This window comes from Pteropus alecto, unplaced genomic scaffold (genome assembly GCF_000325575.1).
Source record: "Pteropus alecto unplaced genomic scaffold, ASM32557v1 scaffold311, whole genome shotgun sequence".
Lineage (NCBI taxonomy): Eukaryota > Metazoa > Chordata > Mammalia > Chiroptera > Pteropodidae > Pteropus > Pteropus alecto.
In genome coordinates this window covers 4,364,340-4,389,655 of record NW_006431916.1, presented here as the reverse complement: position 1 = coordinate 4,389,655, position 25,316 = coordinate 4,364,340, and the positions used below count along the sequence as shown (strand labels likewise).

At 33.5% G+C, this 25,316-nt stretch overlaps 1 protein-coding gene across 5 annotated transcripts in view; it reads right to left on the bottom strand.

Annotated features, from left to right (window-relative positions):
* Nucleotides 1–300: 300 nt before the first annotated feature.
* The window catches only part of FGF12 (fibroblast growth factor 12), a 479,739-nt gene continuing 454,723 nt past the window's right edge, over nucleotides 301–25,316 (bottom strand). For all 5 annotated transcript variants that reach the window (XM_006906176.3, XM_006906175.3, XM_025042054.1 and 2 more), the window contains 2 exons: nucleotides 22,643–22,841; nucleotides 301–2,046 (listed from right to left, as the gene is read on the bottom strand). In XM_006906176.3, the coding sequence (XP_006906238.1) occupies nucleotides 1,928–2,046; nucleotides 22,643–22,841 (318 nt within the window). In that variant the 3' untranslated portion in view covers nucleotides 301–1,927. The remainder of the gene's footprint in view (nucleotides 2,047–22,642; nucleotides 22,842–25,316) is intronic.

Sequence of the window (25,316 nt, the reverse complement as noted above, 5' to 3'; positions counted from 1 at the left end):
TTTCTTAAAATTTAAATGTCTTTATTTTGTTACTTTCCAAATATTTTAGTTAAACAAATATTTCTTGCAAATGTGTGTTCAAAATCCTTACCTAAGAACATAACTTTTCTTTTTTGCAACTGATTAGGCAAATTCTTCCATTTCATTTTCTGTTAACGTCCTGATAACATAAATAGAATACTTGGTGAAGTACACAAACCACTATTGGAGAATAATGATTGTGTAGAGTGAGAGAAACTACAGTGACCTTGAAAGAATATAGTAACCAATGACGAGGTCATTGAAGTAAGGACCTAGAGCTTCTGCAAAGTGTATATATTTTAGGGAGTCATATTTGGAACAATACATGCTGGACAGTAGAGTTATAGGAGAAGTAACATGCTAAGTCATCTCATTGATAATATCCATAAATCTGCATACATTTTTTAACATTCTTTTTTTGTTGTTTTAATTTGGATGTCTCTATACCATTCCTGATTTGTAGGACTAAGTAGATATATTTTTTTCCAAGACAATTGTGTAATGTTCATTTCTTCCCTAATATTTTCCTAATATTTTAGTATTTCTAACTGTGCATTTGCCTAGTCTTACATTGTTTTTTGCTTTTTGGTTTTTTTTTGACTATTTTAAGCTGCTCATACAACCCCGTCTGTTGGAACTATAGCTGTTAATTCCATATTGTTTCTCTATGCCACTGGAAAATTCAGTCTATTACAAGGACTCCTCTGTGTTCTAGGAGACACACTTATTGCCACATAGACTTACAAATGAGGATAGATAGCAACAAACGAGCCACCTGCTTTATAAGACAGTAGGTTAGGAATTTCACAGCTATGCCTCCTAATATCATGGCAGAGTTTGGAAAATGCTGTATACATAAAACCCTTGTAAATTATAAAGGTAAATGCAATTTGCTTTGACAAATTTCCCAGGATGTACTTACTTACGTAAAACTCTCTTCCTTCTTTCCTGCTGCAAGAGATGGTACAAAACTCTCTAAGACAGCTAGATATATACCTACCTATACCCTCAAAGGTGTCCATAAATTAGAAGTCAGACCAAATAGCAAGAGCATGTACTTGTACATCACTGCCAGAGCATGCTATTAACAAATAATTCCCAAAAGTTACTTCAGCCTTAGAAAAAAGATTTTTTTTCTAAATTACTAAAAATAAGATTCTAGATTAATACCTTTGATAAAAATATGATATGCTTTTAGGAGAATCTGAAATTCTATGAAGGAATGAAATCAGCTAATACCATTAGATTCAACACAAGACTATTTCTCAACTAAAAAAATCTTAATAAAAACTTTAAGAATCAATTTTTAAACTTTTCTTGATGTTAAGTGATTCCTGGCTACATACCTTAGCAGCATTAGAACAACCTATAATTCATACATGTTCAATATCATGGTTAAAAAAAATCCAGGAAACAGGATGTAATTATGTGTCAATTCCAAATGCCCAAAGAAAATGCAAAATCAAAACAAAGCACACATCACAGCATTATCCAGACTTCAAGATATTAAGGGTATTACATCAATTTGTAAGTTCTTTTCTCCAAAACCTTTTTAAGGTAATAACCTTATATCATCTTTATTAGTTATGTCTTTATTACAATTAGCCTTCTATTAATAACAGCACAGTTTACTTTAATGTGTGTGGAGTCTTCATTTATTTTTCCCATTGCTTATATGTGTGCTAATCTTTGTGCATCTGAGTTTTCTACCACATTGCAACAGGCAAGCTTTGGTTCAATTGTCTTGTCCTACACAAAGAAAGATTTTGAGTGCAGAATCATAGCCACTAGGTCCTGTGTTGCCATTTTATTTTTCTCTTCTTGGGTAGATTTATTGGAAGGAAATGGGGTGGGGGGGCGGGATGGAGGGAAGGGATGAGAGAAAGACGAAGGGAAGGGTTCTCAGCTATGTTGAATCTTGATTCACGACTTTGCCTCCATTCATGGTTGGTGTTCCAGAGCTTTTCCTCGAACGCCCTTGTTTTTCTCCAATTTCATGTAGTGATGGCTCTCTGTACATACATACTGGAAAGCAAAATCACAATAATTACTTGTTATAATAGGAGCCATAAATTTGGTCTCAATAAACATCTCAAATCATATTTTATAATACTCCTTATTCTCATCACGATCTCTTCTCCTCACTGTAAAAACAAATTTTAACTTAATAATATATTTAGTAGACACACATAGTCTTCTTCCAGTTCTATCAGTACAACCTTTTAAGTCTTCTTGAACTGTAGACATATCAGTGTATGAGACATATGAGACACTTCTGTTCTTTTATAGATAAGGCTCGAGTTTTTACTGTCTACTAACCTATATAACAGGATTTTCATCTAGAGTTAGAGGAGACATTAAGGATATAACATTTAAAGGATGGAAATCGATATTTTATATTTAGTCCTTAGTCTGCAATCTACTTTGGATAGGAAAAAAGTCCTTATATACAAAATCCTTATATACATGCTCCACTGTAATAAATATTACATTATTATGTTAAATTGAAATGTTATTGTCAATTTTCAGGGCATCTTACATAAAAAATGATAATGGGAGAGAAGTCAGAGAAAAGGAAAAAAAAATCCCACAATTTTTCCAATTACTCCAGATTTCCTTCACCTAAGGTAATACACACAGTGCATGGCTTCTTAGCTATTCATCAATAGGAAAAGTGACTGGAACCGTGTGATTTCAGTTTACATCTATATAAACAGTTCATTTTCTCCTCTATTGTTCTGTCTGGCTCTGAAGCTCAGTCATCTGTAAATTATCATGGCTCTTGCTAGGTTATTGTATAAAAAGAACAATGTTTTTCAATTCATAGTTCTCATAAGATAGGATCTATCAGCATATTGAATACATTAATATAGATTCAGTATAATGTTGTGTGATAGGTAAATGTGACTGTAGACAAGTACGTGAAATATTTCACTTAAATATCTGAAATGATTTTCATCTGTGACTTAGGAACAAACAGTTAAGTACCTCCATCTATTGAACCACCACCACAATGCCTTGGTAATCTGAATATTTCCAATCAAATAGCTTCTTCCCTTGGGCTTTGCTCTGGTACTACAGACTTGAGTATGGCTGTGACTGAACAGATGTCGTATGATGGTTAAGAGTACCAATTCAGGAGCCACACTGCTGGGTCCACATGATTACTCGGTCACTTTATAGCTTTGTCAACTTGGACACATTTTCATAATTGAAAAATAACATTTTTATGAGGATGAAGTGTCTGGCCTATAATAAGTATCCAAAGACTAAGGAAATGAAAGAGCTTATCTCTTCATGAGAATTCTGAATAACACATTTCAGAGAACATAGTGATAAAGTATTCTGGCTGAAGGTATTCTAAATTCAACACTAGATTAAGAGAGAAGATACAAGTAAGATTCTCCTTGGACTAGTTCAGTGATGAGGAAACAGTTTTCTTCCAACACACTCAGTAGTAGAGCTTTTTAAATGTTAATATGCTTATGAATCACCTAGGGACATTGTTAAAATGCAGATTCTGATTCAAAAGGCTTAAAGTTTTGCATTTTTAATAAGCTCTCAGGGGATGCTGATGCTGGTGAAAACTAAACCACTCTTTGGGTAATAAAAATTATATAAACAAAATATATTTGTTAAGTATATCACTTAAAATTATTATACATATGTATTTTTATTGGGGTGACATTCATTAATGAGATTATATAAGTTTCAAGTGTACAATTCTATAGTACATCATCTATACATTTCATTACGTGCTCACCACCCAAAGTCTAGTCTCCTTCTGTCACACATATTTGACCTCCCTGTAACCTCTTAACCTCCCCCCACTCCCCTTCCCCTTTGGTGACCACTACACTGTTTGTGTCTATATGTTTGCTTGTTTTCTTTGTTCATTATTTGTTGTTTTCTGTTTTATATCCGACATATGAATGAAATCATATAGTTCTTGTCCTTTTCCATCTGACTTATTTCGCTTAGCATGATACTCTCAAAATCCATCCATGTTGTCACAAATGGCAGAATTTCATCTTTTTTTTATGGCTGAATAGTATTCCATTGTATATATACACACACATATACATAATGGAATACTATATATGTACGTGTATATGTATGTGCCTCTTCTTTATTCAATCATCTATCAAAGGACACTTAGATTGTTTCCATATAATATATGCTACAATGAACATAGGGATACATATATCTTTATAAATAAATGTTTTCAGTTTTTCACGTAGATAGGCAGAAGAGGGATTGCTGGGTTATGTGGTAGCTCTATTCTTAATTTTTTTGAGGAACCTCCACACTTTTCCATAATGGCTACACCAATTTATATTCCCACCAGCAATGTACGAGAGTTCCTTTGTCTCCACATCCTCTCTAACACTTGTTATTTTTTGTTTTGTTGAAAATAGCCATTCTAACAGATGTGAGGTGGTATCTCTTTGTGGTTTTGATTTGTATTTCCCTTATAGCTAGTGAAGCTGAGCTTTTCATATATCTGTTGGCCATTTGTATGTCCTCTAGGGAGAAGTGTCTGTTCAGGTCTTCTGCCCATTTTTAAATTGGAGTGTTTGTCTTTTTGTGGTAAAGTTGTATTAGTTCTTTACATATTTTGGATATTAGCCCCTTATCAGAGATTATGTTTACAAATATCTCCTCCCATTTGGTTGCTTATTTTTTTTTGTTTTGTTGATGGTTTCATTTGCTCTGCAGAATCTTTTTAGTTTGATGTAGCCCCATTTATTTATTTTTGCTTTTCTTCTCTTGCCTTTAGGTCAAATTCATAAAATCCTCTCTGAAACAAAGGTCCATAAATTTAGTATCTATGTGTTCGTCTGTATATTTTATTGTTTCAGGTTATATTAAGGTATTTAATTCATTTTGAGTTTATTTTTGTGTATGTTGTCAAAGAGCGGTCTAGTTTGTTATTTTGCATGTGACTTTCCAATTTTCTCTTGCATCATTTATTGAAGAGATTTTCTTTTTTTCATTGTATGTTTTTGGCTCTTTGTTGAAAATTATTTCACTGTGTATATGTAGGTTTATTTCTAGGCAGTAAATTTTGTCCCATTCATCTGTGTGTCTATTTTTCTGCCAATACCATATTGTTTTTATTATTGTAGCTTTATAGTAGAATTTGAAGTCAGAAAGTATGATACCTCCAGCTTTTTCTTTTTGCTCAGGATTTCTTTAACTATTCAGGGTCATTTGTGGTTCCCTACCAATCTGATGATTATTTGTTCTATTTCTTTGAAAACTGCCATTTGATTTTGATGGGGATTGCATTGAATCTGCATATTGCTTTAGGTAATATGACTATTTTAACTATATTGATTCTTCTAATAATCCATAAGCACAGAATGTCTTTCCATTTCTTTGTGACTTCTTCAATTTCTTTTAATAAGGTCTTATAGTTTTCAACATATATAGGTCCTTCACATCATTTGTTGAGTTTATTACTAGGCATTTTATTCTTTTTGTTGCAATTGCAAATTAAATTTTTCTTTTAATTTCTTTTTCTGAAATTTCATTGTTATTATATAGGAAGGCAATGGATTTTTGTACATAGGTTTTGTATCCTGAAACTTTACTGTATTTTTTTGTTTGTTTATTTCTAATAGGTTTTTTTTTTTTTTTTTGGTGGAGTCTTCAATGTTTTCTCTATAAAGAATAATGCCATCTGCAAAAGTGATAGTTTTACTTCTTCATTCCCAATTTGTATGCCTTTTATTTCTTTATCCTGCATGACTGCTCTGGCTAGGACTTTCAGTACTATGTTGAATAACAATGGTCAGAGTGAGCATGCTTGTCTTGTTCCTGATCTTAAAGGAAAAGTTTTCAGTTTTTCACCATTGAGTATTATATTAGCTGTCATATGTGGCTTTTATTATGTTGAGGTACTTTCTTTCTGTACCTATTCATTTGTTTTAATTATAAATTGATGTTATATCTTGTCAAATGCTTTTTCTGCATCTATTGTGGTCAATATTACCCTGACACTAAAACTTAGCAAGGGCAATACACACACAAAAAAAATTGCAGAAATATCTTCGATGAATAGATGCAAAAATTGTTAACAAAATACTAGCAAATTGAATACAATGCATTAAAAAATAATACATCACGATCAAGTGGGGTTCATTTTATGGACACAAGGGTGGCTCAACATATATAAATCAATCAATGAGAAACATCAAATTAACAAAATAAAGGATAAAAATCATATGATCATATATATATATATAAAATTTTTTAAATGAGATTTTAAAATATTTGAATTATTGCACTGAGTCATTTCTACAATATCCATAAAAGACTAACTGCCTTTGGCCTAAGTAACAAAGTGCACAGAGAAAACTAGTTCAGAAAGAACCGATCCTGTATTTTTCAGATGGTGACACTAGGTAATTGAAATTTTTGCCTTTCATTTACAAAAGACAGAAAATACTTATGAAAGAAACTATTGGAATCCTGAAGTTCCTCAAGACTAATGTTTCTTACCTGTATTTCTGTTATGGATAGTGTTAAATTCTCCAAAATAAAAGCATATATTTATATGTGCAAAATACAGCCATTTATTTATAATTGGTTAGTGCACAGGGGAACTTGGAAGAAGTAAAGAAGTGATTCAGTTGAAAATCTATTCATATAATGATATAAAGCATTTTTTTCCTGCTCTGTTACCTAATCAGCTGTGAAAACACATCCCCAGGCTTGGCTACAGACTGCTAAATCAGAGACTCAAAGAGTGAAAAAAATAATTTAAAGAAAAAAAAACCACAATAGATTTTGACCTGCAAATTTCTTAAACTTCAAGTTGGAGGTAACTGAATAATGTTACTTTCTAATTTCCACTAAAGAATATATTTTTATAATTTTTGTAGCTGCATTTTTTTCTTAGTTTTCTTGTTATAGATTCAACCCTAGACATTTGTTGCAAGATTTTTCTCAGTTTTCTTATGTCATAGATTTTACTCAAGATGTTTGTTTTTAACTTTTATCTCTCTCTCTCTTTTTTTGCTATGTCTCCATTGTGACAACACAAAATGTTACCGTTATAGTTACCATTGCAGATCATATTTCCAATAACTTAACCCTGCTGGCCATCCTGGTATCAAACCCCACAGAGTTTGAAAATTTCCAGTGTTTCAGTTTCAAAAAGAATGAAACTCACTAGCACCATACCAAAGTGGGCTACTTGTTCTTCTAAGATAACTCAATCACAAACTTGCCTATATTTCCATTAAATGGAGTAACAATGTTAGGATTTAAAAAACTAGTTTATATATGTTAGTTCAGTTCTTTGAAATCCCTGTCTTCAATAAATCAAATAGGTATTCGAATTTCTGTATTTTTGTTTACAGAAAGATTGAATGTTTAAAGAGAGCAAAGTAAGGAGTTGCATGCAAATACAACAAACAAACATACAAAGAAGAGAGAGCAAAATCTTTGGTTTTGTCAAACCGAAAGCTTAAATTTAAGTTTCTTGAGCATTAATTTTCATTGTTATTTATAGGCTCTTGGATGTCAGTAACGCTCTAACTTAAGAAGCTGACAAATCAAGGGGTATGAATCTCAATCAAATTTTATAACTAAAATGTAATTAAAAGAGCATAATCCAGTTAGAGAGTAAAATAAAAAGGACAAAACACTTTTCTTCAATAATATAATTCTGTTGACAGCTTTATTAACACTCTACTTCTATGCTGTTCTGAATGGTACACAATAAGATGATGAAACAAAATATAAGAAGCAAACAGAAAGCCTGTGTTCAATAAAATGCATTATAAATGTAAACCAAAATAAAATCACCATGATGTAAACAATAACCACAATGATAATCTCTTAAATAAACCTATAATCCCTTAAATAAACCTATTTTAGGGTTTTAAAAGCCATTTTAAATTAACTCATTTGATAATTATAATAACTCCGTGAATAAAGTAAGTAAGAAATTCTTACCCCCATTTAAAAAAAAAAAAAAAAATCTAGGCAACTTCCCTAAAGTCAGATGGTGAGTAATAGCAGAGACAGAATGAGAATGTGTGGTTTCAAAAGCTTAATCAAGATTTCTTAATAAAAGCAGAAAGTCATTCATCAAACATATGTACAAATGATTGCCTTATATCAGACCATATATAAGTTATAATACCCATATATTAATCAAGATCTAAGTTGGCCTAACCTCTACCAAATATTCCTAATGTAGTCCAAAAATTGAAATGAAAACAAATGAAGGATGGCTATTATATTAAAAAAAAAACAGAAAATAACAAGTATTGGCAAGTATGTGGAGAAACTAGAATCTTTGTACATTGCTGGCAGGAATATAAAATATTCAGCCATTGCGGAAAACAATATAGTGATTATTCAAAAATTAAACAAAATTACCATATGGTCCAGAAATTCCACCTCTGGATTACATACCCCCCAAAAAATGAAAGCAGGGACATGAACAGATATTTGCATACCCATGTTCACAGCAGCCAAAATGTGGCAGCAACCAAAGCATCCATCAAAGGTTGAATAAATAAACAAAATGCGATATATACATACAATGAAATACTGTTCAGCCTTAAAAAAGAAGGAAATTCTGACACAAGCATTGATGAACCTTGAGGACTTTATACTAAGTGAAATAAACTGAACAAAAAAGACAAATATTTTATGATTCTATTTATGTGAGATACATATAATACTTAAATTCATAGAGACTGAAAGTAGAATGGTGGTGGCCAGGGGCTAGGGGAAGGGAGAATGGGAAGTCAATATTTAATGGGTACAGAGTTTCAGTTGGGAAACATGAAAAAGTTTGGGAGATGGATGGTAGTAACGGCTGCACAACAATGTAAATGTACTTAATGGAACTGAAAAGTACACTTAAAATGGTAAATTTTATGTTGTGTACATTTTATACAACATAATAGTTACATGTATTTTTTTTTTAAAAAAAAAAGCACAGAGAAACAAATGCTCTGAGTGTAAGCTATAAACAAAGAAATGACTATTAAAACCAGATACGTCCTATTTGCATGGGAAGAGCCAACAATTCTCCAATAGTCAATAATATTAGTCTTAAGACTGTACTCAGAAAGAGAGAGTTGAGATAAAACCCCTTCAGATGAAGGGGTATAAATTTGGGGATAGGATAGCAGAATCTGATGAGAACATCTTTGGACTGCACTGCCTAATATAGTATTCATTTAGCCATATGTGGTCACTGAGTACTTAAGTGGCTAGTTCTAATATAGATGTGCTGTTAATGTAAAATAAACACTAAATTTCAAAGACCACACAGAAAGAATAAAACATCTCAGTGGTACTGTTTTATACTGATTATATACTGAAATGATAATATTTTGGATATATTGAATTAAATATATTTAAATAGTTATTTCACATATTTTTTTTAAATGCAATCACTAGAAAATTTTAAATTACACATATAGCTCATATTATACTTCCATTAGACAGTGCTGTCTTAGAAGAGTTTGTTGTTCTCTGGAAGAGGAGTGTCTTAGTTAGAGCTAAAGCTATAAATTACCATATGATGGGGAGGACTGTGAGAAAACTTCCTGACCTGGTTGGACCTGACCTCCATATGTAGCCTTAGAAGAAGCAGTGTTGTGAATGGTAAGTACCAAGATAGAGTCATTTATGTCAAGGGAACCAAAATGAAGCCAGAAGGCTATAACATACTCAGGCTTAACATACTCAGGTTTCACGCATGAACTTTTGGACCTTTACACTAACCCTGAAACCACATCCTGGACTTCACTTTCATCTCACCATGACAACCAGACCATCTACATTCTTCACTTTGAAAGGAGCCAATCCTTTCACCAGGCAGTATTCTTCATTTACATTAAGAATGTAAATGGGAAAAGTCCTTGTGGTTTTTGCATTATTTATTTACATATTGGACATAAACAATCCCTGTTAACCTAGCTACATCTTTTATTCACATAGAGGGCCTAAATGTGAACCACACTTGTGGTTTTTACTTTTATAAATCCCTCCTTTCTTTGATCTCTCCAGAGCACGATTTGGGTCACTACTGAATCTGTGCCTTCTGGATTGCAATCCTTTGCTCGAATACATGCTTTTTATTCTTTGTTATAACCTAAACCTTTACTTTGGTCAACAGTATGTTGGATCCCTTTGATAGGATGAACTGGTTCACAAAACATGTATTGACTCTTCAATTTAGCTCAACTAATATTGCATCACTTTAATTCTATTACTGACTTTTCATTTTCTTTTCTTTCCTCAAATTTTAATTACTCTGCTAACTAATAGCCAAAGATGAATTTGTTCAAGTATTAATTTGTTCACTTTATGAACAGGTGAATATTTACTTTGTGCCAGGCAATCTGCCCAACTCTCTGTCAGCTGCAAGCATGACCCCTTGATTCCTGCCCTCAAGGAGCTCAAGGCTAAGCAAGAGCACAGACATACACGCAAAATGCAAGATAGAAAGGGCGGAGAGTTAAATGCGAAGCGGGATATAAAAATAGCTAGCTGATGTTGATTTAGCTTTGAAGAATGCAGAGAATTTAGAGAGACGGATGTTCTAACGAATAAGGATGAAGAGAAGAAGTCCTGGTTGTATAAGAAAAACAGAGAGGTGGTGAGGGATAAGGCTGACAGGGCTAAATTGTGTCAGAGTTCCTGAATTCCTGGCCAGACCATTTAAACCATAATTATGATACATATCAGATTCAGTTTGATAGTGGATGCAGAGTTAATAATATGTCCATCAAGTATATGAGTGTATAGGGAATAATCTATTTACTCAAACTCTTTATCTAGAAAAATGTCTAACTATGTTTACGTGACATGAATATAGCCAGTCAGTTTAGTCAAGAAGAGTCAGTCAAACTGAATCTTACTGCATGGATCCCATAAGAAATGGTTGGCAGCCTTTGAAATTTTCATGAGTTGTTCTGATGCCTTATGAATACAATCTTAAGGTTTCAGGAACAGACCTAGCTGAGGCACCATTATGTATGAGACCTGCTGCTTATCTACCTGTGACAATATCTAATATACTCCAAATACCATAATTTTGATTGCAATTAATAGATGGTGTTCACTTGTTCAAGCTAATTAACGTGTTGAGAAGGGTTACTCTTTTCTTTTCTGGGGAACTTAATTCAGCACTTAGAAAGACTAAACAAACAAAAATTGATACATCAAGAATTACTAATCCCACATGAGAATCACATACATTTTACTGTACAGTAAAAATTAATCACAACTTTATACAGCTACTAGGATTAGAATTTGGAGTTCTAGTATTAATTTCTAATTATATACTACTAAGAAATCTGGGGAAACCTTTGAGAAGAATATTTAGGGAACTGTTTAGGTCCTGATCTTTAACAGTAATGTAAATTCTACCACTCTTAAATTGTGATTCTCATAGCATTCCTATCCCATGCGAGATTAAGGTTTTCTCTTCCAAATAAACAGGACTTTATTAGGGACTGCAAAGAACCCGAGTCTCTGGATGTACAGAATTCAAAGTGCCATGATACTTAAGAAAAGAGCTTTTCCATCACGTTCTGTTACAATAAGCTATTATTTCATAAGGAATATATTTGTTTTGCTTTAGAAAACTCTAGAATTTTTTAAAATCCTTTTTCTAGAATATTTTCTTCTCATTCCCTCTGTTCCATGCTATTTCTGGCCTACTACAGCAATGAGAGCAAGTTTAATAGTCTAGTTCTTTGTTTTGGAAGGGCAGTCTTTTCCAGACTGGGAATAAAGTGAAAACAAACAAACAAACAATCCGACTCCTTATCTTTTTTGTCCTCCCAGCTCCCCAATCCTGTTTCACCGAAACTCAAATTCAATGCCACTGCCCATTTAACACCTGGAAACAAATCCTCTAATTAGGCAACTTGGAATGTTACTATCTAACCATGTTTCATTCAGGACCTTGTGGGCTATACTTTAATACAGATATATTTTTTTCAGTGGGCATGATTTAATGCTAGGACTTGGTATGGAACTAATTTCTAACTGTGTTTTAGATTTCACTTTACACTATTCTCCAATGAAGTTTTGCTATCCAAATTTCAAAAATGTTCAGTGTCCTGATGATGCCTTACCTGAATGATAAACAGCCAGTGTCACCACTCTTTCATCTGGCCCTTCTGGGTTGTCTGTCCTTGATCACATTTCTTGCCCTCTTTCCTCTTTAAAGGAGGGGAAAAAATACTTTCGCTTTTTTTCACCCCACAGGATATTTTTGAGATAAATATAGTTCCTCTAACATATGAGGTATCATAATAGTCTTTGGTAAAAGGAGATAAGTTCTGAGAAGGGAAGGATTTCTGCTTGGTTCTTTAGAAACCTTTCTTCAAATCAGTTTTCTTCCTATTTTTTCCTCTATTCCAATACATATTTCATTTCCTTCTTCTTCTTCCCCTTCTCTCCCTTCCTCTTCCTCCTTCACCTTCTGTTCCTCTTCTTCTTCTAGATGTTTCCTTTTATTTAGATTTTGACCTTCCTTTTGATCTCTAGTACACTGAATTAGAGAGACTGATTTTAGCTTTCAGAGTAAAAATTGAAGTGGAGAAATTTGATGAGAGAATGTCCTTCCTCATTTGGAGTCACAAGGACAAGTGAAGGTTTTTAATAATACAGTTCTCATCATATATTACTTTAACACACAGCATTCATTAGAAATCTCCAGTTCATCCCTTTAATGTGCAAACACACCTGTATTGTGGACACTAATCACCTCATGACTTAGCATAACAAAAGCTGTCATTTTCACAGCTGCCTGAGATATACTGGCCATATTTCTGTAGCATGCTTTACAGTCCCGGTATCGAAAATAAAATGTTATACTTGGTCATAAGTATAAAGACCATAAGCTACCAACTTTGTAACAATATATGGTATTTGCTGTATTTATTTATTTTTCCTTTACTTTTAGATGCAAGACTGTGCCATTAGAGAAGAGAAAAACCAAATATATATCTGAGCGTTGAAGTCTTGTTAAAAATAAAATATATCCTCTCTGTGTAAGATTAGGTATGGGTCTTTCCAGGGCAGGCTTTCCATTTAATATTCTTATATTCTTTTCAATGGTACCTGTGTTGCAAATGCAGTTATCAGAATATGCAGGCATTCCTTGCCATTATCATAGTTCAGGTTCCCTGTTTGCAACTTTTAACATTCAACAATCGCTTTTATTTGTTATTATAAATTTTTCTTGGAAAACTTAAATTAAAATAATGCCTTTTTCAAAGTTTGAAAAAAGTGAAATCTCAGGAGTTGTTGTTATTTATAAATTAGATAACTATAATAAACCAGGGGCCAGATGCCATTCCATGGGTACTCCTCTCCTTAGTAGCCACCACCCTCACAATCATAGCTAATATTAATTGAACACATACATGTGCACTTTATATACACTAAGATTATTTTAAATGACCTTAAAAGGTAAATATGTTTATTGGTCCTTTTTGCAATTCAGGAAAGTGAAGAATAAAAAGGGTAGCTTGCTCAAGTAGTGCACTGATACAGGGGAGAATCGACATTCAAATTCATGTTTGAATAACTCCTGGGTTCCTGCTTTAAGCTTATAGTAACATAGTTTAATGTGTCCGGAGAAAAACAAACTTTACTCACTGGTCTCAAGTCAAAATCTTGACCCAAATCTGATAGCGTGATCAGCACTTCCTGGAATCCTACTATATTTCTCTAGCCAATCCCCTCTTCCCTTCTTTCCAAGTGACTGTTCCATACCTTTTCTTTCCTCCTCAAACTTCCAACAGTACCCTAAACCCTACACAGACTCAAGTAAGTAATAGGTCTGCCTTATTTCTTTGTTTCTTTCCTTCCCTTTTCTTTCTTTCCATCTCCTTCTCCGTCTCTCTCTGCCTTTCCTCCTTCCGCATTCCCTTTTAATCAATAAACTACCTTAATTTGCGTTTCGCTTAGAAAAGAGAAGCAGAAGAGAGCGCTTTCATATTTTCACCACGAATGCAAGACTGCACACATCTGCTCACTCATGTCCTGGCTTCCTGCCTGTTGCGATGCTTGAACTTTTCCTGTTCTTACCTAAATCTAGTCTTCCACTTGCCCTTTGTAAACTTGATCATATTCCCTCTACTCAGTGTCATTCTGTGATTCTTTCTCCTATAATACCAATTTTTATTTCTCATTGCTTGTTGCCATCAGCCTATAAATATCTTGCAATAGCTGAAGCAGACAAACCCCACTATGTAGCCACCATGTTTCTCTTCAGCTTACTCTCCATTTCGCTACTTCTTTTTTATAACAGGACTCTTCAAAACTGGCATTTAATATTACTTTCTTTTTTTATTTACCTACTGTGATAACTTGAATCCACTTCAATTAGACTTACTCCTCACTACTCCACTGAAATCACTCTTCTCAAGTCACTATTGACCTATGTGACACTGCAATGGCCAATCCGCATCTAACAGCATACTGTATGCTAGACAGTGCTTGATAACAATTTTGGCCATAGTTTTGCCTCTTTCTAGTTGTATGGACCTAGGTGAGTTATTTAACTTCTCTTAAACTCAGTTTCCTATGTGTAAACTCAGGACGATAATCTTAATGCACATACTCTCAAAGTGTTAGTGACTGTCAAATGGTGCTCTGGTTATGGAAGCATGTTGAAAATAACGAGCCATGCAAATGGAATATAAAGTAGCACAACTGCTACTAATTATTACTTTTACGTTACTGTTGGTTTCTTGCAAATAGCTTAAAATTTGAGAGTTTGGGTAGTTATAGGGAGAACTAGGTGTAAGCCTCTGAGTGTCAATATTACTCTGTAATGGAGAGTCGACAAACTTGTGTGGAGGGCAACTGTTGTTGCTGAGAAATACTGTTTTATAAATGGAGGCAGTATAACTCCAGTTTCTGATAAAACTCATAAATAACACTCTATAAAGAATCCCCGTCCTGTATCAGTTTTTATCAAAGAAGAATGAAATATCACTAATATTTTTATTACTACTGATTTAATCGAATTTTCCCTGGTCTTCTGTAATTTTCAAGAAGTAGAAAGGTTAGATTGCTGTTAGTTAATGTACCATTAAAGATCTTTAATTAATTATCTTAATAGCAGATCATGGAAGGGTGTGGGCAATTAACATGAAGCAATTTCACACCTTAATTAATGTCACATGGAATCCCTTTGGAACCGTAGGAGGATTTTAAGTCCTGGTTCAGAAGCAATGTGTTACCAAAGGAATGTGCCCAGTATGCCATAAATATTACAAAGAGTTAAGAAGCATTGTGAACAAAAAGATTTATATCTTTGTTTAGAAAAAGATCAAAAGCGATATATGTGTGTAAAAGAGAGAGATATGGAAGGAGAAGATGTGGCGAGCAGATAGGAGGGTTTTTATTAAAGACTAAATTCAAAGGAAAAACTGCTTTAAAGGAGTTATAATGGTTTTGGGGAAGAAGGTGTCACAGACTGGTGGAGATTCCAAAACTCAAAAAGATGGAGGAGAATTGCAGCTATTATTTCTTCCATAATTAAAACAAAAAGGGGCATCAGTGTTATTTTTTTGCTCCATCGTTCTATTTTTGTCATGTAGTATGGTTGCATCCAAAAGAAGAGTTTGGAAAACAAACCACTTAATTATCTTTCCAGTTAACTGAAATAAAAATATCAAAATGAACTTGCCATTAGTGTCCTCTCAACTGGAGCTTTACCTCAGGATTCCTGATTCATTATTCTTTGGTGTCTTATTACATAGTTTTTGTAGAGATTATTATTTTCCGCCAAATTCAGTTTCCATTGCTTCTAATCCCTTATTCAATGCCACCCCTTACAGCATTTCTCCAGTACATAATACAATGATACAATGTCCAATTGCCAAGGGAAAATGAAAAAGGTACTTTTCGCTGATGTGACAGATTTGAAAATCCAACTTTCTTATAATGTCTTATCTTCATATTACTTCTAAGAAACAAATGAAATTTATTACCGACTATATCTTCAGAGTTTATAGAGGTTGAAGAAAGTAAATATTTTCTCAAAATTACTTAGAAAATCGTTGGCAAAACTTTTATCCGAAGAATTGGGCATTTATTCATCCATGATTAAGTCATTTCTATTAGGTTATTCTGTCACAAAAAATATTACTCTTTGATCAATTTAATAAAATAATTGGCATTATCTCTACTAACTCCATATAGTAAGTCAACCCGCTATTAAAATGTAACCATCCTAATAGAGTATAAAATGTAAAAATGTAACATGTTTAATATATTTAATTTCATGATGTCAAAGTGACAATTTACCTTATATTTGGTTAGGCTTAGTCTAATATATTGATCACAGTAATTTGAATAAATCTAAACAATTGCCTATGTCCAGATTTGAACAAAATGAGCCTAGAAACAATAAATTCAGTTTAGAACACTGAGTGTTGGACCTGGTTGCCATTATAATCACTTGAACAGGGTTTTAAACATGCTTATTCCTAGGTCATAAATAAATCAATCAAAACACTTTAGAGATTTGGTCTAAGAATTTGTAAATTTGTAGCATTTAAGAACACTTCAGATGATTCTGATACAGATATTTGGGAAACATCGATCTCCATTATATTACTGGGACTTAAATCAGGTTCTCCTAGCTTAAAGCAACAGTTCTAACATGGGTGTGTGTGTGTGTGTGTGTGTGTGTGTGTGTGTGTGTTAATCCTATCTCCCCACTAGAAAGTAAACTGGTAGAAATGGGTAAATGTTTCTTTATTCCAAGTTTAATAATTCTGTAGCAATGGTTCTCAATTGATACTAATTTTTCTTTGGAAACATATTTCTTTCTCCAGGAGTAAGTTCTTGAAGCTTAAATCTTTGGAAAGTGCACACATTCTTTTCAGGAAAGAACTAAATTCTGAATACCCAACCACCTGCAGGAGCTAAGTAATGAGCTTCTTGAAGGAGGAAGGAGGAGATAAGGAGGAGATGATTCTTGTTCTTTGTCAATGAGTATTTGGCTGCTTTATCTAAAGTTAAAGGGGGAAGTCACCACCAAGACAATTTAAATAGAGGGAGTTACTTATCTGTGGTGTGAACAATGCTCTAAAAGGGCAAAACTGGGAATTGTGAAGGCTGTACTGTTGTCTTAAATTCCCAGGGAGGAGACCCACGTAAGTGGAGGTTTATGTGCAATGCATATAGTAATGAGTTTAAACACCAAGACTACCCATCTGTCTGAACAGATGCCCTTGCAACCCCTCATTAACATCTTCTATGTTCTAAACACAGGATGGAGAGTGAAGCTGTACAGAGAAAGTGGCTGGTGGATAATTACTGTATTATCATGTAATCAGTGTAGGACTGAAAGATCCTCAAATTGGCAGAGCTTAATTTTGGGAATCCTGACATTCAAAATTGTATCACCAGCAGGACTGCAAAATAGGCAGAGCTATTTGGGGGAAGGGAGAAACTATTCTATTTTTCCTCCATAAAGGGCCCATTCTCTTCACAAAGGAGGGACATTTACTGTCTGTGGTACTGGACTCTGAAACAATACTAGTGGTGGGCTTAACGGTTAACAAAAATTCCTTCAAAAACCAAAAGTAACTGACAACTCTTCTGGTTAATATGGCTAACCTCTTATAAAGCTATAATTTTCTATTTATTTTCTTAAAGTATCTGCTAGTTATATGCTTTGTATTTGATTTATGGGAAAAATACTATCAAAAACTAAGTATTATCACTAAAATGCCTTTCATTCTAACTCTTCTCCAAAAAATCACAAATCTCCCATTACAGAAGTAGCTCATAAATGTATACTTTATTTATTTAATAATTCAATATAGGAAATGTGTTTAGAATCTTTTAATACATAAATTCTACGCTAGGTTCCATTAAGAAACATGGTTTTCCAATAAAGTGCTTAAAAAGACTACCATAGAAATCATTGCCAAAGAAATTTAGGAATCATCTAGTTCAAATTCTTCTTTTACAAAGTAGGAAATGAAGCCTGTTAAAATTCATCAGAAAAGAAGTAATGTATTCTTAATTCTTTCTTGTCTAGTTTGAGCATGCTATTCTCCTAACTATCCTATCTGGTCAATCTACCAATGTGCATTTATGTCATCATAACATATATACCGTCTCAATTTTTCATGGTTTAGAACTTAACTTACTCTTCAAATTGTAAAGTGGTAAAACATCTTTGCTTTGCTCTCAGTGATTTTTCTGAGTATTTGCATATCCATAGGCTTGTTTCAGACTGAAGGGCACTATGTGTAGGGGTTAGGTACATTGGCACCGGCAAAAAAGCTTCCTAGATTGCAATTCCAGTTTTATATTTATCTAGCCCTGTGATATTAGATAGGTTTCTTAATTATTTTAAATATTAGTTTCCTCATTGATAAAATGAGGATAAATAATAAAGAGCTATTGTGAGGTTTAATGAAGATAACATACGCAATCTGCCTAGAAAATGGTAAATTGATAAATTGTATATTAATTGTATATAAATTGCAGTTAAGACTAGTAATAGTGGTAATAAGAGTGGTAGCAAGAGTAGTTTGGGGATCCTAGCAGGGAGAAACAAGTTCTGCTGAGAATGATGCCTAACAAAACCTCAAGTGTACATATCTTTGATAATGGTAACCTGTAAAAATCATTTAATTGTGTAAAACAGCTGTATGGGGAATCATACAAAAATTGTTCACGTTTTTGTATTATAATAATGATATCAAAGAACAGATAAGGCATACGACAATGGATCAATTTCACATGTATCAGGTACAATAAAATATAAGAGCATGCAGGTCTCCATGAATCTAAAAGAACTTTTATTTCTAAAGAGCAGGTATACTCAAGATTAAAACAGGTTTGAATTCTGGTTCTGCCACTTACAAGCTGCTTGATTTGGGAAAAAATTACTTAATGTTTCTGTGTTTCATTTTCCACATTTGTAAAATGGGGATAGTAGTAGAACCTACTTGGTAGAAATGGAATGAAAAATAAAAGAAGTAATATTGAGAAGTGCTTAGTACAATACCTGTACAAAGCAAGCATTTATAAAACTGTTAGTTCATATTGTTCAAAAGAGTGAATAATGCTCTCTAAGACAAAACAAAAAACAAAAAAACAAAGAAATTTCTACAGAATTAAAAGGTTTTTGGTCTGAAACCAAATAAGTTCTCATTTTTGGAAGTGATTCTAATCATACTCTACATTCTTCATACCTAGGTTTCATTTCTATAATCTAGAGTGACAAAGAACCTTGTAAGTAAATCCAAGTATTAGTAAATCTGATTTAAATTTGACCTTATTCTTTTTTCCCCAGGAAAAAAGGAAAATCATCCTAAAGCATCAGTAAATAAGAAAAACAATAACAAACAATTGACCAAAAGCTGTCAATGAAAAAATGAGGAAATCAGAGCTATTCTAAAGTTAAGATGATGGCAAGCTGAAGCAGAGGCTCTTAGTTGTCCCAATACCATTCTCCCATTATTCTCCCCAAATAACTGAATATTTATTTGTTATGTAACCAACCAGAAAAAAGACTACATACATGCTTAGTCTTCCCTGCACCTAAGTGTGGCCAGCTGACTGGGTTGTGGTCAGTGGGATGTAGATATCATATAGCAGCTAATGCAGACCATCTTGAAGAGAACACAGGCACAAGCTTTTGCCTTGATCTTCTTGTCCCTTCCCCTGCCCTCTGACTGGAAAGAGGAAGCTGGTTGGGTCAGGGGGATAAGGGCATTCCAGGGATGTTGTGTGTGATTGTGCTGACAGTACAATGCACAGTTGTACAACACACTAGTGGGAGAGGCACGAAAAGCTGGACACAGTCAAGGTCCCTAGCAATTGGAAAGACACAGTAATAGCCCTGGACAGCTGGAATCTAGATTTGGTTTGTGAGAGAATAGAACTTTGTATGATTAAGCTGCTCTTGCCATCGGTTTTCTGTTATATGAAACAAACCTAATTTAACTTACACAACTACAAATGTCTAGTTATCTCTTTCTACAATGGTACTGAAATCTAGCAATAAATGTAGAATGAAAATAGTTCTGGAAAGAATATGAAAGCAGCATAAAATATTATTATGCATAAAAGGAATGAATAAAACACAAAGATATTCTCCTTTTCCTTTATATTTTCCTGAATTTTGCAAAGGTTGTCAATGAGCGTATATCATGTTTATAACAACCAAATAAAAAATCAACTTAAGTGCACAAATAAAAATGATGCAATAGTTGAAAGCAAAATTTATTAAAAACGGCATTTTTAAAATCAATATTTTTTTTCACAGAAAATAGCTATTTCTTGGGCACCCTCTGCTTAACCCTACGAGCAGGCACTTTCCTGCCGTTCCTCACAATGCCCTGCCAAATCCCCACTTCTCATTTCAAATAGCCTGAACTAGGCTGAGGCCTGAAAGTACGTTTAAATATAGTCTTGTCAATGATATCTTTCTTTCGGCGGAAGTGAGCGCTATATCCCTAATCCCAGCAGCATTTCCTGCAATGTGTAATAGACCACTTTTTACTTTACAGTAAATGTTACATATCTCTAAGAATATTATAAAGTTCCCTGGAGCACGCAGTTCTTTGTCTTTCTACTTATCTAATCTTTCATTTGTTTATTCATGTGTTCAGTTACTTATTTGACAACTGATTATTGAATATCTCTGTGATATGCCAGATATTGTACAAGACACAAGGAGATATGAGAAAATAAAACATGTTCTGTTCATTTAATAAGTGAGCTAACCATGGATAAGAAGAGAAGGAATGGCAAACACATGAATTTAATACAATGTGGTAATTTCTAGGGAAGAGACATGTATACAATAAGGTGACAGAACGCTTACTTCCACTTGAAGAAGGTCAGGAAGGCTCTCACAGAAGTACTGACTCTTAAATTAATTTTTTATAAAGACCGATAGGCATTTCGAGGCACATAAGTAGATGGAAATTGTAGGGAGGAGAGGACAGGAAAAAAAGTACATGGGGGCCCAAATTAGTGAAAATAAATTGCAGGAAAAAAAATCAGTTTTGTGTGGTTAAAAGCACAGGGAGTGAAGGGAAACTTGAGAGAAACTAGGAGCTTTGAATATCACACTCTCTGCCCGGTGCTTTTAACATGGTATTGATTTAACAAATGTTTTCTATTACTTTCACACGTACTCTGCATCAGGCAATGGGTCCTTATACTGGTTAACTTGACCACACCTTGTAGATATTTAGGAGGCAGGAATAGCATTATATATATGTATATATAATGTATATTCATAAAATATATATCCATATATTGTATATTATATAATATTATAGTATAATCAAAACATCTATGGAAACATTTGGTCAATGTTAAAAGGTATTCGATCTTTGATCCTGTCCAAAATGTCCACAAGCATATTTGGTTCATGCCAAACGGTCCCTGATATTTGGTCTTGTCCAAAATGTCCATGCTTAGAAAACATCTCTGGGTTCAGATTAGCCCATAACGTTTATTTAGACTTTTGGTTTACACGGTTTACATATAAAAAACACTATTATGTGTTATTGCTCCAATAACTGTGTTGTGGCTGTATTACCAATAACAACTCCTCCTTGCCTTGGTAGCCCAGCTAGTGATGGTGCATGGGGTAAGGTAGATGAGTTGACATTGACCAAATGTCTCTATGGACATTTTGGACAGGACCAAATATCAATGTCCTTTTAGCATGGACCAAATGTCTTTGTCACACTTTGGACATGGCCAAATGTCCATTAATTGTATATAAATAAAATGCATAATGCATTATAATGCACTGCCTCAATTTTCTCATTTCCTCAGATGCGGAGGCTAAACTAATGTTTTAAGTGATTATAACATGTGACATTTAGAGAAGGATTGTGTGTTAAGTACATGTCCAGACCATTGCTGCTTTCTAAGCCTATATTAAAAAACCTGTCTGAATGCAGTAAATGTGGTCACACCAATTATATATCCTCATCCTATTTAAGAAAGAAGTTGCCAAAAATGGGTTTCCTCAGCATAAAATTATTTATTCTACTACTCGATTTGAAATAAGTCATGTATTAAATGTTAATTAAATATAATGATATTAAATAATGAAAGGAGGGGAGGTTATAAGCTTAACTGAGGATAAAATTTAATACCATAAATAAATATTTATTGATCACAGTATAGCATACTATTTTCTTTCCTTAAAAATACAAAGAAAAATTAATACATTATATTGTTCTGACGAAGACGTAAATATATTTCTAAAAGGCTTTTGAAACTGTAAAGCACTATAATACTATTATTGTTTATTCAAGTGTGTAGCCTGAGAAATTAAATTATTGTGTTCAAAAAAGAAGGAAATTATAATCCAAGTGGTAATAACCACTGCTTTTCTACTTTCAGGAATTTTCTAACTTTCGATATTTAATCAGTCTTTTCAAAGTGCCAAGTATTTGTAATATAAGTTTATTTTTTATATATATTAAGAGATACTATTGTGTTTTCTGAATCTTTGTTCTGATCTGTTGCATTCTAAGCAAACTTTACTGAGGAGATAAGGAATAGAATTGGCATAAACACACTGATCAGGGTCTAAAAACAAAAGTTCATTTCATACCTTCAATAGGTTTTGGTACAAAATGTGATGAAGGCTTGGTTTTCTTCACCCTGTTCCCCTTCATAATTTGACCTTCTTTATTGAGTCCCAGAAACCATGCTCGGCCTGATTCTTGCTGACGGTACAGTGTGGAAGAATAGATCACATAGTAGTTCTCAAACACAGATTCCTTAAATTTGCATTCTGGAGTAAAAACATCCTGCAGAACAAAAGATACAAAAGAGAAAGGATTTTAAAATGAATCAGCAAATGCTTAAATCCAATGAATCTGAAATACAGGTACTCTGTTAAGAACGAATGAGAAGCAACTGCACGTAATTTCTAAGCCCTTGCTTATAAAGATTCATCATGCAAAATGAAGAAATAATATTTCCTTTCTAAATAGCCTTTACCCTACAGAAACCAACTGCTCAGGCTAGAGTTACTCATTGGGCTAATATCAAAACTGTGACCAGGTTCAAGCTCTGATCCCAGTACAACGTTTCGTAAATTTAAGAGACTAACCATTGCACATTTTGTGGCCCTTAGCATGTAAAATGTATCCCAGGGAATCAAAATCAAATACAACCACAGCATACACAGGCTAACCAGATGTTTTTGAAGGGACTATTCTAGGTGTATAAAAATCTATTACACAGCCAAAGTTTGTTCCATTAAATCACCAGAATACTCTCTCTTGGCGAATGTCGCTAACTTTTCCTTTAATCTCTTGGAAACACTTTTCTTGTTTACTTAGTAATCAAAATCTCAGGTAAAGATACCCAAGAATAATAAGCAGAAAACATATTACTATTGCATTGTATGATCTTCAGTGAAACAAAGAGTTTTAATTTAAGATGAAACCTTTAAAATCCTTTACTTCAACTCCATCATTTGACTAGTGAAACAACCAAAAGGTTATGCGATTAAGTCAACGTTACACCAAAAAATTACTGCATCAATGCCAGAACTCACATTTATTGCTTCACAATCACTGCCACTCAAGCTCACCTTTTCTGCCTGAGTCTTTAATGATTTATGATGAGATTTTGTAATAAACACAATAAAATCAAATCCTAACATATCAAATAAACAAAATGTATTTCACAGAAAGAAGAAATTCCACCCTTTCAAAGACGAGCAGAAGAAAAACAAAGGTAATAGCATTTTCTTCAGCAACAGTAAATAAGAATCCTACATATCAAATATACTCACAGTATTCACTACCTTGGTCATTATACATTGGAAGTATCTCCTCCTTGTAACCCTTTCAAATGCAAGGTCCCGATGATTTAATGTGGTTACAACTAGAGTTAAGTTACTGAAGAATATGTGAGACTGAAGCTGGTGGGAACCACATCCTAGTAGGTGAAACGCCCTAATTCCTTGGCTTCATTTGCAGAGAGCTACAGTGATGCATCTATGGGGACTCATGAAGGCTTTCAGATACTGCTTAAGGGGCTCTATGGATTATAAATTGTTCTAAAATTACAGACCAAGAAAATGAGACTATAAAATGGGTAGGGGAATGGAAAACTGAGTGTAGATATTAAATAATAATAGTTTTGATAATAATGATTATTATTATATGGATGCTAAATATGATACCATAGAATACTCTCAGTTTCAAGTAAATGTAGTGGCTTTAAGAATCAGAGAAACAAGCAACTATGCAAGACCATTTTACATCAACTATGATGGCTATAATAGAAAAGATGGACAATAAAAACGTGTTGGTGAGAATATGGAGAAAATGAGACCTCATACATTGCTGGTAGGAATGTAAATAATAAAGCAGCTGTGGAAAATAGTTTGGCAGTTCCACAAGAGGTTAAACATGCAGTTACCACATGGTCTGGCAATTCTATTTCTAGGTATATAACCATAAAAATAAAAACATATATCGACACAGAAACTTGTGCAGAAATGTTCATAGCAACAATATGCCTAATGTGAAAACAATTCAAACATCTATCAATGGATCAATGGCCAAATAAATTGTGGTATATCCATACAAGAGGATATTATTAAATATAATATAAAAAAGAATAGAATACTGATTCATGGTGCAATATGGCTGGACTTCAAAAACATTATGCTAAATGAACAAAGCCAGGCACAACAAGCCATTTATTATTTCATTTACTTGAAATATTCAGAATAGGCAAATCCAGAGACAAAAATAGATTAGTGGGTAAATGTCGCCAAGGGCTTGGGGGCGGGGGGGCGGGGGTGGAGTGGGTAAATGGAGAGTAACTGCTTTTTTGGAAAGATGAAGGTATCTGGGATTAGATAGTAGAGACGTTTGCACTTTGTGGGAAAAACCAATGAAGCACATGCTTTAAAAATGTAAATTTAATGGTATGTGAATTGTGGCTCAATAAAAAAGAAGGAATCTGAGAAACAAAGTGTCTGGGTAAAGTGAGGAGAAAGGAAAGTATTGTCAATTTCTTGTTTGGCAACAAAGGAGTAAATGATAATCCCATTCGCTGGAAAATGGGCTCGTCTGTGACCTTGTCTCAATATTACTAGGACAGAATTTAATCACTACATATTAGAAGAATCAATGTGATTCAGATTCATTTCATGAGATAATTTTAAATTCTGGTTTTCTTCTAGGACTAGGTTAAAAGATACGACTAGGTTAAAAGATACAGAAAATGCTAAAAATTTAGTACAGAATTTATTTTATATG